Genomic DNA, 15,060 nt, shown 5'->3' on the forward strand with positions numbered 1-15,060 from the left:
GGGCAGCCTTCCCGGAAGGTTCGCGCCACCCCGCCACTGCCCACGCGACCGCAGATGCCCCTGCCCTGCCGGATGCCCGGGCAGAAACCATGGTGACGTCGCCGTCACCCTCCTGAGCACGTCAGACGGCAGGAGGGCAGACGGGCCTCCCAGGTCAGCAGTCTGCTGCTTTCCTACGTGGAAGATGAAGTGCTCTTGTTTGCTCCCCGCCACCTGCCCCGTGGCTGAGCCACCCGGTGCCCGAGGTCCCAGGCCGCGCCGAGGTGTGCAGCTGCCGGGAGCCCAGTGACCACTTGTGTGACGGAGCTTCTGCCCTAAACGTTCCCAGATGAAAACCCGCTAGACTTTAAGTAACTTGACTTTGCAAACACATCAATTCCACTGACATGTGTGGTGGCCTCAGCCTTTGCACCGGTTTCCCGACGGCTGGAGAAGCCGTGGTGTCAGGGGAGCGCCACTACCCTTCCTCGAACGGAGCTGTCCCCAGAGGCCGTGGCCCCTGCCTGGACGGCCCTCGGGGAGGGGGGTTCGTGCAGATGTTCGTCCCTTGAAGGGGCTCCCTGGTGAGGCCGCGGAGCCTGGGCGGCCCTCAGAACCTCAGGGGACCCGACGTCCCCATGGCCTGGCCTCTGTCCAGGTCCTGGCTGTGACCCGGCCGCACCGTCAAAACCAGCGTGTACCCCCAAGACGGCGCTGGTGTGCCTGCGAGCTGTGCCCGGCTCAGATCCTTTCCGCGTCTCTTGCCAGGCGGGGGCTGCGCAGCAGCCAGACGGCCTCAGTGGCGAGGGGCAGAGCCTGGCCCTCAGGTGTCTGCTGCTGCCTTGGTAGCCGCTGGCGTTCCCGCCCACAGTGCAGCCCGAGGTCGCAGACAACGTCATCCTGATCGCTGACAGGCACCTTCTGGAACTGCCGTTAGAAGGTCTCTCTGTGTTCGATGAAGGGATGGTCTCCTCCGTGTCACGAGAGTTTTCTCTCCAGATGCTGTGGAACCGCCTGCATAGAAAGGAGACAGGTAAGAGCTACACTGATACTTGACTTTAAAATGCAAATATTTAAGTGACTTTCACGATAAGAGAATGTAACTCTTGTCAAAAAATAGTTATCAGATGTTACCATACTTCTCGAGGCCCTGGTTCATTCAGAGAACACCTGCTATGAGCCGGTGCTCTGTTAGGTGCCAAACGTGCCCTGAACAGGAAATTTAACTTTGTTCTTGGCCTCACATACTTCTGTTTCAAAGGAGGGGACTGGTGCTAACCAACCAACTACACAGTTAGTCATCAATCAGATGATGAGAGGCAATGAGGGAGAGGACAAGGGGGACCTGGCTTGGCCTGGGGGTGGCTGGGGACTCAGGCATGATCATGTTCTGTGACTTGGATGTGCCTGGGGTGTGAAAATTCTCCAGGATGTACACTGGTGCTGTGTGCAGTTTTCTGCATGTATGTTGCACTACGATAAATATCAAATTACATTAAAAGTAGATAGATTGGACTTTTGTTTTCATCCAAGATGAGGTGACAGGGACCAAATTTGCCCTTCCAGCTGGAACAACAAAAACTCAGACAAAAATACATGAAACAGGGACTTCCTTGGCAGTCCAGTGGTTAAGGCTTCACCTTCCAATGCAGGGAGTGCAGGTTCGATCCCTGGTCGGGGAGCTAATGTTGAATTGTAACAAATTCAATAAATACGTTAAAAATGGTCCACATCAAAAAATAAATAAATAAATAATTTGAAAAATATCTGAAACAGCGGTTTTCAGATATTGGAGAACAGGCAGTGGGGGACAGCAATCCCCAAGAGAGAGAAACAAGCAGGTGAGCCCCAGCTTTCTGCCTGGAGAGAGCCCGCAGGCTGCAGCACATGGTGCGGGGGTGGGGACCAGGCACAGCCTGGCGGTCTCCCCGAGGCGAGGAGACGAGGGGCTGGGCACCCAAGGCGGTCCTGGGAGGAGAGACCTGCAGAGGGCCCCCCTCAGTCTTCTGCTGAGAGCCGGTCAGTGCAAGCGTGTGTGGAGACTACAGCCAGAATGGGACACCTTACAGTTCACAGCTATCAGGTACAGGCCTCAAGGGATCAAACTATTTCCAGGTAACTTAACTGCATCTCGAAATAAAGCTCCAGATGGATAGAGTGTTTTTAAAAATCCAGGACCCAACAAGGGAAAATTCAAAACGTCTGACGTCCGATCAAAAACCACCTGGCATGCAAAGACCCGTGGTTGAGAGAAAAGCCAATCGAAAGCGAACCAGAGGTGACCCAGGTGACAGTTCCTGGAACTATAATCCAGGTGTTCCAGGAGGCGGTAAGCAAAGACACGGAAGATGTAAAACGGACCAGAACTGAACTTCTGCTGAGGAGGGACATGCCCTGGGCAGCATTCATGCAACTTGACACGACAGGAGAAGAGACTAGTGAGCCTGAAGAAGTAACAGCAGGAAAAAACTGAAAAAAAACAAAAACAGAAACAGAGACAGAGCACCAGTGCGCTGCTGGACAAAGTGAAGCGGCCGGACCTGCCTGTAACTGGAGTCTTTGCCGGGGGAGCATTTGAGTTAATAATGGCCAACTTTTCCCAATTTTGATGGAAACTGTAATCCTGCAGACCCAAGAAGTTCAGTGAATCCCCAACAAGACATAAAACCATACCAGGGACCATTGTAGTCAGGGTGATTAAATCCAGTGACGGAGTATTTCACAGGCAGCCAAGAAAAGAGACACATTATATATCCAGAAACAAATACAAGAGAGTTAGCAGACTTCTCGGCTGAAACAATGCAAGCCGTGAGGAACAGCTTTAAATTATTAAAGAAAATATCTATCAATGCAGATATTTTTGAAAATAACTCTCAAAAACAATGGTGAAATACTTTTTCAGAAATAGGTGAGCTGAAAGAATTCTTCCCCAGCAGGCCTGCCTACCCCACAAGAAATGCTTCAGAGTGTTCTCCAGGCAGGAGAAAAAAGGGTGGGAACCTGCATCTGCAGAGAAAGAAACACCAGAGACTGGAATTAGGCGGGTCAGTATTTAAAGCTTTTTTCTTAATTTAAAATCTCTTTAAAAGATTTTGACAGGGGCTTCCCTGGTGGCACAGTGGTTGAGAGTCTGCCTGCCGATCAGGGGACATGGGTTCGAGCTCTGGTCTGGGAGGATCCCACATGCTGTGGAGCAACGGGGCCCGTGAGCCACAACTACTGAGCCTGTGCGTCTGGAGCCTGTGCTCCACAACGAGAGGCCGAGACAGTGAGAGGCCCGCGCACCGCGATGAAGAGTGGCCCCCACTCGCCGCAACTGGAGAAAGCCCACGCACAGAAATGAAGACCCAACACAGCCAAAAATAAATTAATTAATTAAAAAAAAAAGATTTTGACAGCTTGGAGTGAAAAATAATAGCAACGTGTCGTGGGGTTCTACAGCATTATCTAAATGTAACTTGTGGGGCAGCAAAGGCTGGTGGGGGGTGGAGAATGGAGGCTCGGGCTACTGGACCAGCACAGCCACTGAAAACAGAAACAAAGAGGTACAGCTAGTACACAACGAAGAAGTCAAAATGGAATCATAGAAAAAAATATGATTAATCAGAAAAAGGCAGAAAAAAGAAGGGACATGGAACAAAGAAGAGACAGGACAAATAGAAAGCAAACAGCAAGATGGTGTGTTTCCACCCAACCACATCAGTAATCACAGTCTCCGCACAAGGTCAAAACATCCCAGTTAAAAGGTAAAGATCACCTTTGGGAATGGAAACGCAAGGTCCCAAACATGCTTCTTTAAGGAAATCAGCGTAAATAAAAGGACGCTAATGGGCCAGATACAAAGGACGGGAGAGAGAACAGGTCTTGCGCCCCCAAGAGGCCACGGTGCTGGGCTCACCAGGAGCTGTGGGCGGGGCCTCGGGCTCAAGCCCCGCCTATCTGCAGCCCCTGCTGCTGGCGAGCCCAGCCCTTCCACATTTTATGGGCCGTTTGATGTCCTCACTTGTGAAAATCCGTTCTAGTCTTTGGCCAGTTTTTCTCTTGGGTTATCTGCCTTTTGTTCTTTAGGTTTGTATAAATTTTCTGATCATTTTATGAACTACAGATGTCCTCCCAGTCTGCAGCTGGTCTTTTCACTCCTTTATGTGGTACCTCTTGGTGAACAAAATATTTGAATATAGTCCAATGTATCCATCTTCTCTTAACAGCTGGTGCTTTTGGAGTCTTTTTATAAAGAACATTTTCTTACCTGAAGATCATGAAGGTTCTATGATGTCTTCTAAATGGGTCTCTCTTTTTGTCCTTCACGTCTTCACGTACCTTCCATGCGAAATCGGTTTTGCACACAGTGTGAGATAAGGGGCAGGTCTCTCTTTCCCACGTGAGTCCCCCGCTGTGCACGCCCCATTCACTGAAAGGGCCTTCCTGTCCCCGCCGCTCTGCGCCGCCAGCGCTGTCTGGAAGAGCAGACCACCCCCTGGTGGGGTTAGCAGAATAGCGGCCCTAAAGGTGCCCACGCCCTGACCCCGGGCCCCAGAGGAGGTGCCCTGATGTGACAAAAGGGCCTTTGCAGATGCAGTGAAGGGTCCTGAGATGGGGAGACTGTCCTGATTGTCTGGGTGGCCCAGTGTCACCGCCAGCGTTCTGAAAAGAGGGAGGCAGGAGGGTGCGGAGGTAGCGGAAGGGGCTCGTGGCGCCTCTGGAGGCTGGAAAAGGCAAGGGAGCCGATTCTCCTACGGAGCCTCCCAAGGGAAACAGCCTCCCTCGCACCTGGACTTTAATCCAGTGGGACCCCTTTCGACTCCTGCCTCCAGACTGTAAGGTAATAAATTGGTGTTGTTTTAAGTCCCAACATTTGTGGTAATTTGTTACAGCAGCAACTAGACCCTAATACAAACTCTCACCATAAAGTAACAAAAATACTGCATAAATGTGAGTGAAGTCTTTTCAATGCATTACGGAGTGGGGATAAAAAGGATTCTGCAGGTCCCAGAGTGAAGTGTTCTCAGAGCCTTGAGCCCTTCAGGCTGGAGGAATGCCCTTTGAGTGTTACATATTCATGGCAAACCTTTAAGGATAATCACGAAAGAGCATAACTGGTGTATAAATTCCAAACCAGTAAAGAGGGAAAATGAATAAGAAAAACAAGTGAACCAACCCCTCAGTCGAGTTACAAAGAGCCAGTGGTGGAGATGCATACACGGAGCAGAGGACGGAGAACCCACGGGCGAAAAGGTGCTGTGGCCCATCCATTAGGTCAGGAACCGAACCAGTGAGTGCAGCACACCTGCCGACTAAAGACACCGTAAACAAGAGCGCGTAGATGGGATGCCGGCCACGTGAGACTCTCCTGAACAGAAAGGGGGCACAAAAGCCAGAAAGCAGAAGAGCGGAAAGAGGAGCCGGGCGGGCGAGCCCCCAAAAGGGCCTCCATCGCACTGTCCGCCGGAGCCGACTTCACCGCCGCGGGCATCCGCAGGGTCATCACACAGTGATAGCGGTGAAGTTCGTGGCAGGATCAAAGAGCCTCGATATGGGAAGCAGCAAGTAACAAGCACCGGGGGCGAGGCTGGTGGCCACTCCCGCGATGGGAGATTCCCGCACGCCCCCACGACTGAAAGGTCAGACAAGCAGAAAGGGCGCAAACAGCGAGAATTGCGGCAACGCACTTAACAGACTTGGCTTAACGGACACGTGGGCCCTGCGTCTACAACTTAGAGACTCCCACTCTTTTCAGGTGCACGTGGAACAATCACAGAAACTGGCTGAGGCCCCATGTGGTTAGGTTAGAAACCAATTCCCAAAAGACGGAGTTTTTAAACTCCCATACATCTGGAAATTTTAAAACACTGACTTCTAAAAACTCCCGGGACTCAGAAGAAGCAATGATAGAAATGCCAAAGATGGCTGGATGTTACCACAGCAGAATCTAGAAGGATCCTTTAGCTCTAAATGCTTAAAGGATCACGAACAGACCCCAAAACAAAATAGGAAGCAAAGACAAAAATTAGTTATTTGGGAAAAAATAACCTCATAAAATAGACACATTTGGGTGAGAATGATCCAGAAAAAAACAGACAAGACATAAATAAACAATATGAGAAATACAAGAGACACCAGCTCTAAAGAGCATCAGAGATTTAAGAGAATAAGAGAATATTATGAACAACTTTTGGACAATATATTCAAAAATACTCGGAGACTCAAGAAGGAAAGAAAACCCAGCGGCCTCATAGCGAAGAAAGGACGATCAATACATTTACATTTCCCCACAAAAAATATTGCTTTTACCATTTTTCTGTTGAATTCTACCAAAATTTCAAGAAACCGTTCATGTCAGTCTATACATGTCTCCCCAGGTAGAAGAAAAAAAAGCCATCCTTCTGCTGGCCAGTCCAGATCCTGACACCCAAACTTCTCAGGAGTAGCAAAGAAAGAAAGAAACATGTAACATTTCATCACCCAGTCTGACCTTAAAAACTTACAGGTATCACAGAGGAACAGATTAAAGGGAAATCGAACTTATAAACATCCAAGATGATGCAGGAAAAAAAGCATTTGATAAAATGCATGCATTCGGGTCTTCCCTGGTGGCGCAGTGGTTGAGAGTCCGCCTGCCGATGCAGGGGACACGGGTTCGTGCCCCGGTCTGGGAAGATCCCACATGCCGCGGAGCGGCTGGGCCCGTGAGCCATGGCCGCTGAACCTGCGCGTCCGGAGCCTGTGCTCCGCAACGGTAGAGGCCACAACAGTGAGAGGCCCGCATACCGCAAAAAAAAAAAAAAAAAAAAAAAAAAGCATGCATCCGTAATAGAAATTCTTAGCAAACCAGGAGTTCTTCTCATCCTGGTGGAGAAAGCCATCCAAATCTAGGGCAAGCTGCTTCCCAGCGGTGCCCCCATAAGGCTGGGACACGGCAGAGAGGCCCACATCAGCGCTTACATCTCTGAGGCGGCCAGACGGGAATGAAGGAAACTGGCATTATTTCGGTTACCTTCACCAGAATGGGAGCACAGCGGGGGCAGGTGTAAATACTCCTGCAAGAGGGAGAGGGGCCAGCAGGGCCCAGCCCTCTGCGACTGGGCCAGCTCAGCAGGTGCACCGGCAGGTGCCCAGCGTGGTGTGTGACTGGGCAGCCGCATGGGCCCGGGAAGCTCTGGCGGCCGTCCCTTTCTTGAGGTCCCCTGGCCCGGCCTCCCCAACCCTGTGAGCCTTTACCTTTGAGAGATTACTGCCATTTCAACTTCACAAAAATGGAAATCAGCTGTTCACACCACTTCTTGTTGTTTTCATTGAGGTGAGATTCACGTAATATAAAATTAACCATTTAAGCATTCGAACGTCGTGTACCACGGCCTCTGTCTAGTTCCAGGACATCACCACTTCTTGTTATTGTCTCAACAGAAGGGAATGTGAAAAAGGAGAGCAGAGGTAAAGACCACAGAAAGAGAGGCACAGCAAAGAAGGGAGCAAAGGTAGGTGGTCGAGGCCCCGCTGAGGCGGAGAGCCGGGCGGGGCCCGAGGTCCGGCCGTGCCCCCAGGACGCATCCCCAAGGACGCCTGCCTGTCTTTGCAGCGCGTCGTGTCCCGGATCATCCCCCCCGACTGCATCGCGGTCGACGCGGACAACTTCAGATGTATCCTTTGCTGCTGCTTCTGCCCTAGACAGCGAGCGTGTGGTCCTGTTTCTCCTTAACCAAGGCCCAGTCGTTGTGGACCCCTACGAGGAGGCCCGAGGCCCAGGTGAGCCCTCCCGCCCACGCACAAGCCATACGCCGCCCACAGCACTCGGAGCATCGTGGACCGGGTGCCTCGGCCTCTGCTGCCACCCGGCCCTCCGTGACCTCCTGCTACACTGACGGTGGGCGGGAGGGGGACACTGGTGTGCTCCGAGACCCCGCCCTCACCGTCTGCGGCCAGTCAGGGCGACGGCTGTGTGACCTGGGCCCGAGGCGGCGCCGTGCCCCACTCCGGGCCTGCGGCTGTGGCTGAGGGCTGCCTCTGCGGCTCGGGGACAGGATTCCTCAGCTCCTCTTTTGCTGAGCTGGTGTTTTCATCTCTCCACAAAGGAGGGAAGGAGTACTAAGATTTCCACTCCCCCGGGGCCCCCGTCTGTGAGGGCCTAAGGCCCAGGCCGCCCTGCCACGCCAAGAGCCGCCAAGGGCACCGGGACCGCCCGTGCCCACACGCGCGGTGCGCCTAAGTTTTCTCACCATCCGATTCTGGCTGCAGAAATGCTGACTCCTGTCTCCGTGACCCGGGAAATTTTGGAAAGATACCGAGACACGTTCACTGCGAGATGGGCGGGGCATCTGGGGAAGAAGCAGTTTCCCAGGTTGGCATCTGGGTTCCTGGGACGCCGTCCTGCGGTGGCTGGGGTGCGCCAGCCCGAGGGGCGCTCCGCATGCGGCCCCTTCCCCCCTCCCCGTCCCGCCGAGGCTCCCTCCTGCCCTGACCCCCACTTCTGTCCTGTCAGACCCTTCCCTCTGGTGCACGGAGGCGCCTAGATCCCCAGATCCTGGATGCGGACCTGGGCCCCCGCCGCGTGTGCGCCCCTGCACAAGGGCCGGGCCCCTCCAGGCGGGGCCTCGCGGAGGGGGCGGGGGCCCCAGAGGGCGGGGCGCGGTGGAGGGGAGGGGCTCTGTCGGGGCGGGGCCCAGGAGGGGCGGGGCCCTCTGGGGCAGGGACCTGGGCTCCTTGGCCGGACGGAAGACCCTCTGCGGCTTTTCAGAGTAACCGCCCCGGGGGCAGGGTGTGGAACGGAACGCGGGGACGGTCTGCTCCGGATCGCGTCCTTAGCCCGCGGCTCCCGCAGGCACCCACCCCGGGTCTCTCTCCTTCCCTTGGCAGCCAGGCAGAGTGGGAGCAGCTGCTGGGCAGCTGCGGAGGCTTTTTCTTCTACGGGATGGAGAGCTTCCTGTCCCACATATTGGTAGAAAGGTTGGCCGCCATGAACTTGGAAGGTGAGACCCCCCAAAAGCCCGCCTCTCTGCCAGACCCGCCGGCACAAGTCGAATCCACACGGGGACAGAGCAGGGCGCCCCTGTGTCTTATCAGGTGGCGCCCCTGTGCTCTGATGGCGGGCTGGGGGGGCGCTTTAGGAAGGCACAGCGGGGCCTGGCCAGGGTCAGGCGTGGGGGGTCACCCCTCTAGGGCTGGGCCTGCAGAGCGCAGGAAGGCTGGGGGGCGCTTCCGGAAAGTGCTGGTCGCAGCCCCTCCCGCCAGTTGTTCTCCTTGAGATGCAGGCACGCCGGCCCCGTTTTCCCTCCCGCTGCCCACTGGCCCCTGCGCCACCCAGCCCACCCCCAGGGTGCCCGTGAGTGTCGTCCGGCCTGCCCTCAGGTGACCTTCTCCTGAGGGGACTGCTGGGTAGCTGGCCACTGTGCACGGTTGAGTGGGGGCCTTTTCAGGGACCCCTCAGAGCGGCCCCTACCCTTGGGGTGTGTGGCACAGGTGGACACTGTCCGTGGTTGGGATACCTGAACCCAGCCCGTCACCCCATCTCCTCCCTAGGCCCTGCCGATATGGGTGGGGTCCGCACGTTCTTACCCCAGGGGAAGGTAGAAACAGGCTTCTCTGAAACTTGAATTCTAGACCTTCTCAGACGAGCGGTGAGTGACACTGAAGAAATCATAGGCTCCCAGGCGCCTGTAGGGGTGACAGCATCGCTGGGTGCCCCCGCCGTTCCCAGCCAGGCCTGTCCTCACACAGCTGGAGGCTCTGCCCCCTCTGGGGACGGCCCCTGACGCTTGGCCTCAGCATCTGTGGGGCTTTCCGCACACCCACATCCAAGAGCTGCGTTTTGGACACTGGCCCCGTTTCAGTGGGCACACGGGGCCAGGGCCACCGACGCCTAGCCCCTGGCAAGCCGGAGTGCCTCATGGGCGGCCTCTGGGAGCCAAGACCCCTCTGCGAGGCAGGGAGAGCTGTGGCAGGCCCCGGGGTGGGCTTCCCTCCCTCACCCGGCCCGGTCACCCAAGGAGGACGTGAAGGGTGTGGGTCGGCCAAGGCAAATAACGGCCGGCTTGCCCGTGCAGCCCACGCGACCCAGGACGGGGACGAGTGGTGTCGGAGCCTCGGTCGGGTCAGGCCGAGTTCCCGCTATCCTCCTCGCCCTGGGTGACACCCCCACCTGCACGGCGCCCTCACCCTGGGTGCCCTGCCACTGAGCCGCCCCTCCTGTGACCACAGAGTGCCAGATGGTGGTGCTGCTGGACCTGGCGCGGTCCTGCGAGAGCACGCGGCGCCACGTGGAGTCCTCGCAGAACAAGAGGTGCCCGGGGTCCCCTCCGCTCGGGCTTAAGCCTGCAGCCTGGCCTCCGGCAGCTGACGAGGGACCTGGGGGGGCATATGAGCCACGGCTGTCCGCCTGGGGCACTGTCCTTGCACCCCCTGGGCAGCTGGGATGCCGTGATCCGGCCCCCAGACCCTGCCTGGCAGAGTCCCAGGGCGGGGGTATGGATGGACGGCGCCTGCCTGGAACCTCAGGCAGCTGGGTTTGGGCCAGGAAGCAGACGGCTGGCAACTGGGAGTACACCCTGGCTTCAGGGCTCCCCGTGTCACCTGTCACCCCCCCCCCACCCAGGGCCTCTGTGGGCTGCAGGCGGGCGGAGCAGAGGACACCCTCTGGCGGGGTTCCCCTCCTGGCCCCACACCCCATGACTGGGAGCGCCCAGGGGGACTTGGCAGGGCTCGGAAATGCCTTTTCTTGTTAAATGGTATTTAATTGTGTGGGGGGCGGGGGCGGGGGCGGGGGAGGAATTCTCGGTTCTTTCGAGAACCCTAAGAGCTGTCAGTCCAAACACCCGGTCCAACACTTGGCGCCCTTCGGGCTGTGGGTGGGGGAGGGCTCGGACCGGGCCCTTTGGTGCTGGCCCGGCCCCCAGGAGCTCGGTCCCCTGCAGCGCACCCCGACTGTCCTTGGAGGGGCCCGTCGAGACGGCCGTCCTCCTGAGTCTGGTGGGGGTCAGGAGCATCGTGGCGAACCAGTGGCCGACGGTCCTGCGGGACAACGCGACGCGGGCCAGCATCCTGTGGGAAAGTGAGTCGTGTCGGCAGCCGCCCGTCCTGCAGCCCCGCGGGGCTCCCGGAAGCCTGTGGGCTGTTAACGGTCCCTCTGAAGGGCTGCTTCTTCTCCAGATCTGTTGACAGCTGGCAAGCCGATCGGGAGAACGACCCGCCTCCTTCAGAAGAGGGGAACCGGTGAAACTGTCCACCACGGTGATTAGAAACGGCCCTCCCTCCTTGCTCGTCCCTCGGGCTGCAGGGTCAGGGGTCCCCCACTTCTCCCGTTTCTGCACAGCCTCCTACAGGCCACTGCCTACAGTGAGATCTGGCTTCGAATGTCTTTACGGAAACACACATGGGTCACGTCTTCATCTTCAAAACAGCTCAAGTCCCACAAATCCAAAAGCCCTGGTGTGTTCTCTGGGAGGCGGGGAGCCCACCCACTCCTCCTTCAAGGCAAATGGAGCCCTGAAGTCCATGTGTGGCAGCGGCCTTACACGCGGATTCTGGTGTAAAAACCTTAAATGCAGCGCGAGGGAGTCTGAGCTTTAGCAATACGTTGATTGGAGAATCTACCGTAACTAAGAAAGGTTCATCCCAGGGTCATTTAAATCATGAAATTTTCAAATATACAAGGCGAAAGGGGCTTCAAATTCAAAACTCACATGGTCCACGGGTGCCCGGGAGGTAGTTGCCGAACAACAAAAGCTCGTGGAGCGAGCGCGCAGATGAGCGAGTGAAGGTGTGAGGGGTGGGCGAGCGCTGGCCTCTGGCTGCTGCCTCCGCGCCCGGCGTCCCCGTCCGGGCTGCGACCAGCGGCAGGGCCAGCAGCACCCTCACCTCTGCTGTGCTCCCCGCATGCGCCGTGAGCCTTGGTTGGGCCGCAGGCATCCTGTCCCCGTGAGCCCCGCGTTTCACAAGCCCGCCTGCTCTCCCCACAGATGAGGCTCTGCAGACCTGGGAGGACAGGCTGGTGCTCTTCCGGCCGCAGCCGCAGGGCTCGGAGCGGCTCCCCGTCACCCTCAACCTGGTCCTCTACGGGCTGCCGCACCAGGCCATCGTGTGATGGGGCCGCGCCTCCCCACAGCCTGTCCCCACCATCCGCCATCCCCCTCCCTGGTGTCCCCGGCCCCTCCGCCCGTGACCTCCTCCCAGGCTGCGCTGCCAGAGCCCACCCCCACCCCGCCCGGCCCCCGTTCTGCACAGGGCAGCAACCGGCTTCTCCCTCCACGGTGAAGCCAGGGCCCTGTCGGCGGGAGGAGAGCATCCTGGGGGGCTCGGCAGCACGGGTTGGGGGAGGAATGCGTCCAGGTCCACCCCACAGCGGCCTGGGCCCCCGGGTCCCTTGTGCCCCGGCTGCTAGACCAGAATCGCTGGGAGGCAGAGTCTGTTGAAGTGCTTTAGTAAACAGCTGCGTCACCTCCGAGCTGTGTTTCTGTGCCCCTGGAAGCAGGGACCAGCTCTGGTTCTGCACCCCCGGCCGACGCACACGCCAGCACTGCCCAGCACCTCAAAACTCAAAGAGAGGAAGTGGCTGTGTGAAATGAGCCCCCAGGCCTCCCCTCCCTGCCCAGAGCTTTCCACGGGGTGGGGACTCACGTCCCGGGCAGAGGCGACCGTATCCTCAGGGCTCCCAGGGTCCCAGCCCGGGACCTCGCCCACTCAGTTCCACGGGGCTTTGCCAAGGAGATGTGAGGGGGTGGGACGTCCGCTGCAAATGCATCTCAGTGGAGTGGCCGGCACTACCCTTGCCAGCCCTGGCGTCCCGGGCAGGGGGCAGGCGGGAAGAGCCAGTGGGCAGACTGGGTCCAGGACCTCATTTCCCCTGAATCACGGGACCAGAAATGGCCGTGTGAACATGCCAGGAATCCTCGGGGAGGCGGGGGCGGGCCTGCGACGCCCTGTTTGTCCTGCTCCTCGCTGACCACTCCTGGTGCGTCACAGTCTGTGGTCACCTCCAACCACCGGGCTGGGAATCCCTGGAGAGGGGCACTGTCCAGCGCCAGGCCGTGGCGGGGCCAGCAGGTGCTTGCAGAGCGAAGGGATGAGCGGGCGCGCCTCGGAGGCTGAGCCCAGGAGGCTGAGGGCGTCACGGGCTGCAGGGTGACTGCAGCTTCCAGAGACGGGAGTGGGGAGGGGCCCCATCCCTGATCTCAGAGCCCCCACTACTACGGGACGTGCAGCAGAGCCTCCTCCAGAGCTGGACGTCCAGCCACCACCTGTGGGCACCGCTCTGGGCAAAGTGAGCCCTGGGAGAGGCCACTGTCCCCAGAGGTGGACACTCAGCTGGAGCTGAAGGTGGCCATAGGATGACAGATGCCACAGTCACCGGGAGAGCTCCTCACACCGTGCCCAGGCCAGCCTGGCCCACGTGTGGGCAGCAGACTGGCCAGGACCCTGCGTCCCGAGAGCCCCCAGGTCTGTGGCTGAGGGTCGAGGGTGAGCCCACTCCTGGCCTCTCTGGGGTGGAGCCAGCCCATTAGAGGGCGCACAGGCTGGGGCCGGGGAGGGTCAGAGCCCCTTCTGGCATGGGTCCTGGCAGGCAGCCCCCCAGATCCGCTGAGGCCAGGCCGCAGAGTGCACGGTCTGGGCCGCTGGCCCCGGGGCTGCTCGGGTGCCGTCTCCAGGGCGCCCAGGTGTTCCTGGGGCTCCCGGGCCCATCCTGCCAGGCTCCGAGCACAGGTGCAGTGTCCACACAGAAGTCATGTCCCCAACCAGGCCTCAAGTCCCCTGCCTGCCTCGCCTACCTCTGGGGCCACGTGGCAGATGGAAGAAGCCACCCAGTGGCCAGAGGATGCCAAGTCCCAGGCTGACTGACCCTGGTCACCGTCCCGTCTGGGCTGGGAGGCCCAGGAGCTGAGCACGTGGGAGGTGGCACAGCAGGGGAAGGTTCCCCTGGTACGTGAGCAGGCACGGAGCTCCGTCCTGACCTCGTGCCCTGGACACCGGCTGGCGAGACTGCATCCCTGCGGCGTGGCCTCCCTGCTCCTAGGCGCAGAGTGAGCAGTGCTGAGATTCCTGGGCCGAGACACACAACAGCCCAAATAGTAAAAAAAAAAAAAAAAAAAGGCCCAAATTAAGACCGAGATAAAATATCATTACCATATCTACTAAAACAGCTAAAATGAAAGATAGCGACAAACACCAAATGCTGGGGAAGATGCAAAGAAACTGGGTCTCCCATACGTTACTCCTGGGAATCTAAAATGGGGCAGACCCTCTGGAAAAGAGTTGGGCAGGTTCTCATAAACTGTGGGTGCAGTTAGCATATGGCCCAGCCTCTGCATTTATCCCAGAGAAATGGGAACTTAGGTTCACACAAACACGTGCATGAATGTTTATAGCAGCTCCATCCCCTTAGAGCAAAAACTAGAAACAACCCAAATGCCTTCACTTCTAACAGTTAAGCAAACAGCACATTTACTTGCTAGAATGCCCACGAAGGGCTGGATGGACCTCAAGGGCGTCGTGCTGAGTGGAGAAGCCAACATCAATGAGATCACGCCCTGTGGTATCGTTTATACAACATCCTCAAAGGACAGAACACCTGAGATGGAGAACAGGCCCACTGGAGCCTTGGGGCAAAGCCAGGTTCTGTGCCTCGGTTGTGACAGTGACACAAATCTATACATGGGATAACATTTCACAGAGCCCCTCCCACACACTGACACACAGAGACAGACACACACACACACACACACACACACACACACACACACACAAATGCCTGTTGAAGTGGTGGAAACAGAACCGGGTCCACAGCCCGGATTGCAGCACCAACCTGGGCTCCTGGTTTGCCGCTATCTGGGGCAACTCCCCAGCGGAGTGTGTGCTGTGTAGGATGCGCTGCACTGCCTTTGCTATTTCTGCAACTTCCTGTGAATCTATAATTAATTCACCATAAAATTTTTTTTAAAGCTCATCTTTGATTAGATTGGGAGGTGGTGATTCCCCTCCTTTGTGTTTGATTTTTTTCCTTTTTTCAAATATATACACATGCTTGTTCCAGTTTTTTTTTTTTTTTTTAAAGCACTAACTAATGACCAGGGAATAAATTCAAATCAAGCAGCGTTG

At 57.2% G+C, this 15,060-nt stretch overlaps 1 protein-coding gene across 1 annotated transcript in view; it reads left to right on the top strand.

Moving 5' to 3' along the window:
- The window catches only part of CFAP46 (cilia and flagella associated protein 46), an 89,023-nt gene extending 76,665 nt beyond the window's left edge, over window positions 1–12,358 (top strand). Inside the window, exons 50-59 of the mRNA XM_060286502.1 lie at window positions 851–1,012; window positions 7,384–7,454; window positions 7,556–7,616; window positions 7,687–7,722; window positions 8,212–8,314; window positions 8,830–8,942; window positions 10,171–10,252; window positions 10,884–11,020; window positions 11,119–11,199; window positions 11,928–12,358. Of these exons, the coding sequence (XP_060142485.1) occupies window positions 851–1,012; window positions 7,384–7,454; window positions 7,556–7,616; window positions 7,687–7,722; window positions 8,212–8,314; window positions 8,830–8,942; window positions 10,171–10,252; window positions 10,884–11,020; window positions 11,119–11,199; window positions 11,928–12,052 (971 nt within the window). The 3' untranslated portion in view covers window positions 12,053–12,358. The remainder of the gene's footprint in view (window positions 1–850; window positions 1,013–7,383; window positions 7,455–7,555; window positions 7,617–7,686; window positions 7,723–8,211; window positions 8,315–8,829; window positions 8,943–10,170; window positions 10,253–10,883; window positions 11,021–11,118; window positions 11,200–11,927) is intronic.
- The last annotated feature ends 2,702 nt before the right edge of the window (window positions 12,359–15,060 follow it).

Source organism: Globicephala melas, chromosome 16 (assembly GCF_963455315.2).
Source record: "Globicephala melas chromosome 16, mGloMel1.2, whole genome shotgun sequence".
In the NCBI taxonomy this organism is placed as follows: domain Eukaryota; kingdom Metazoa; phylum Chordata; class Mammalia; order Artiodactyla; family Delphinidae; genus Globicephala; species Globicephala melas.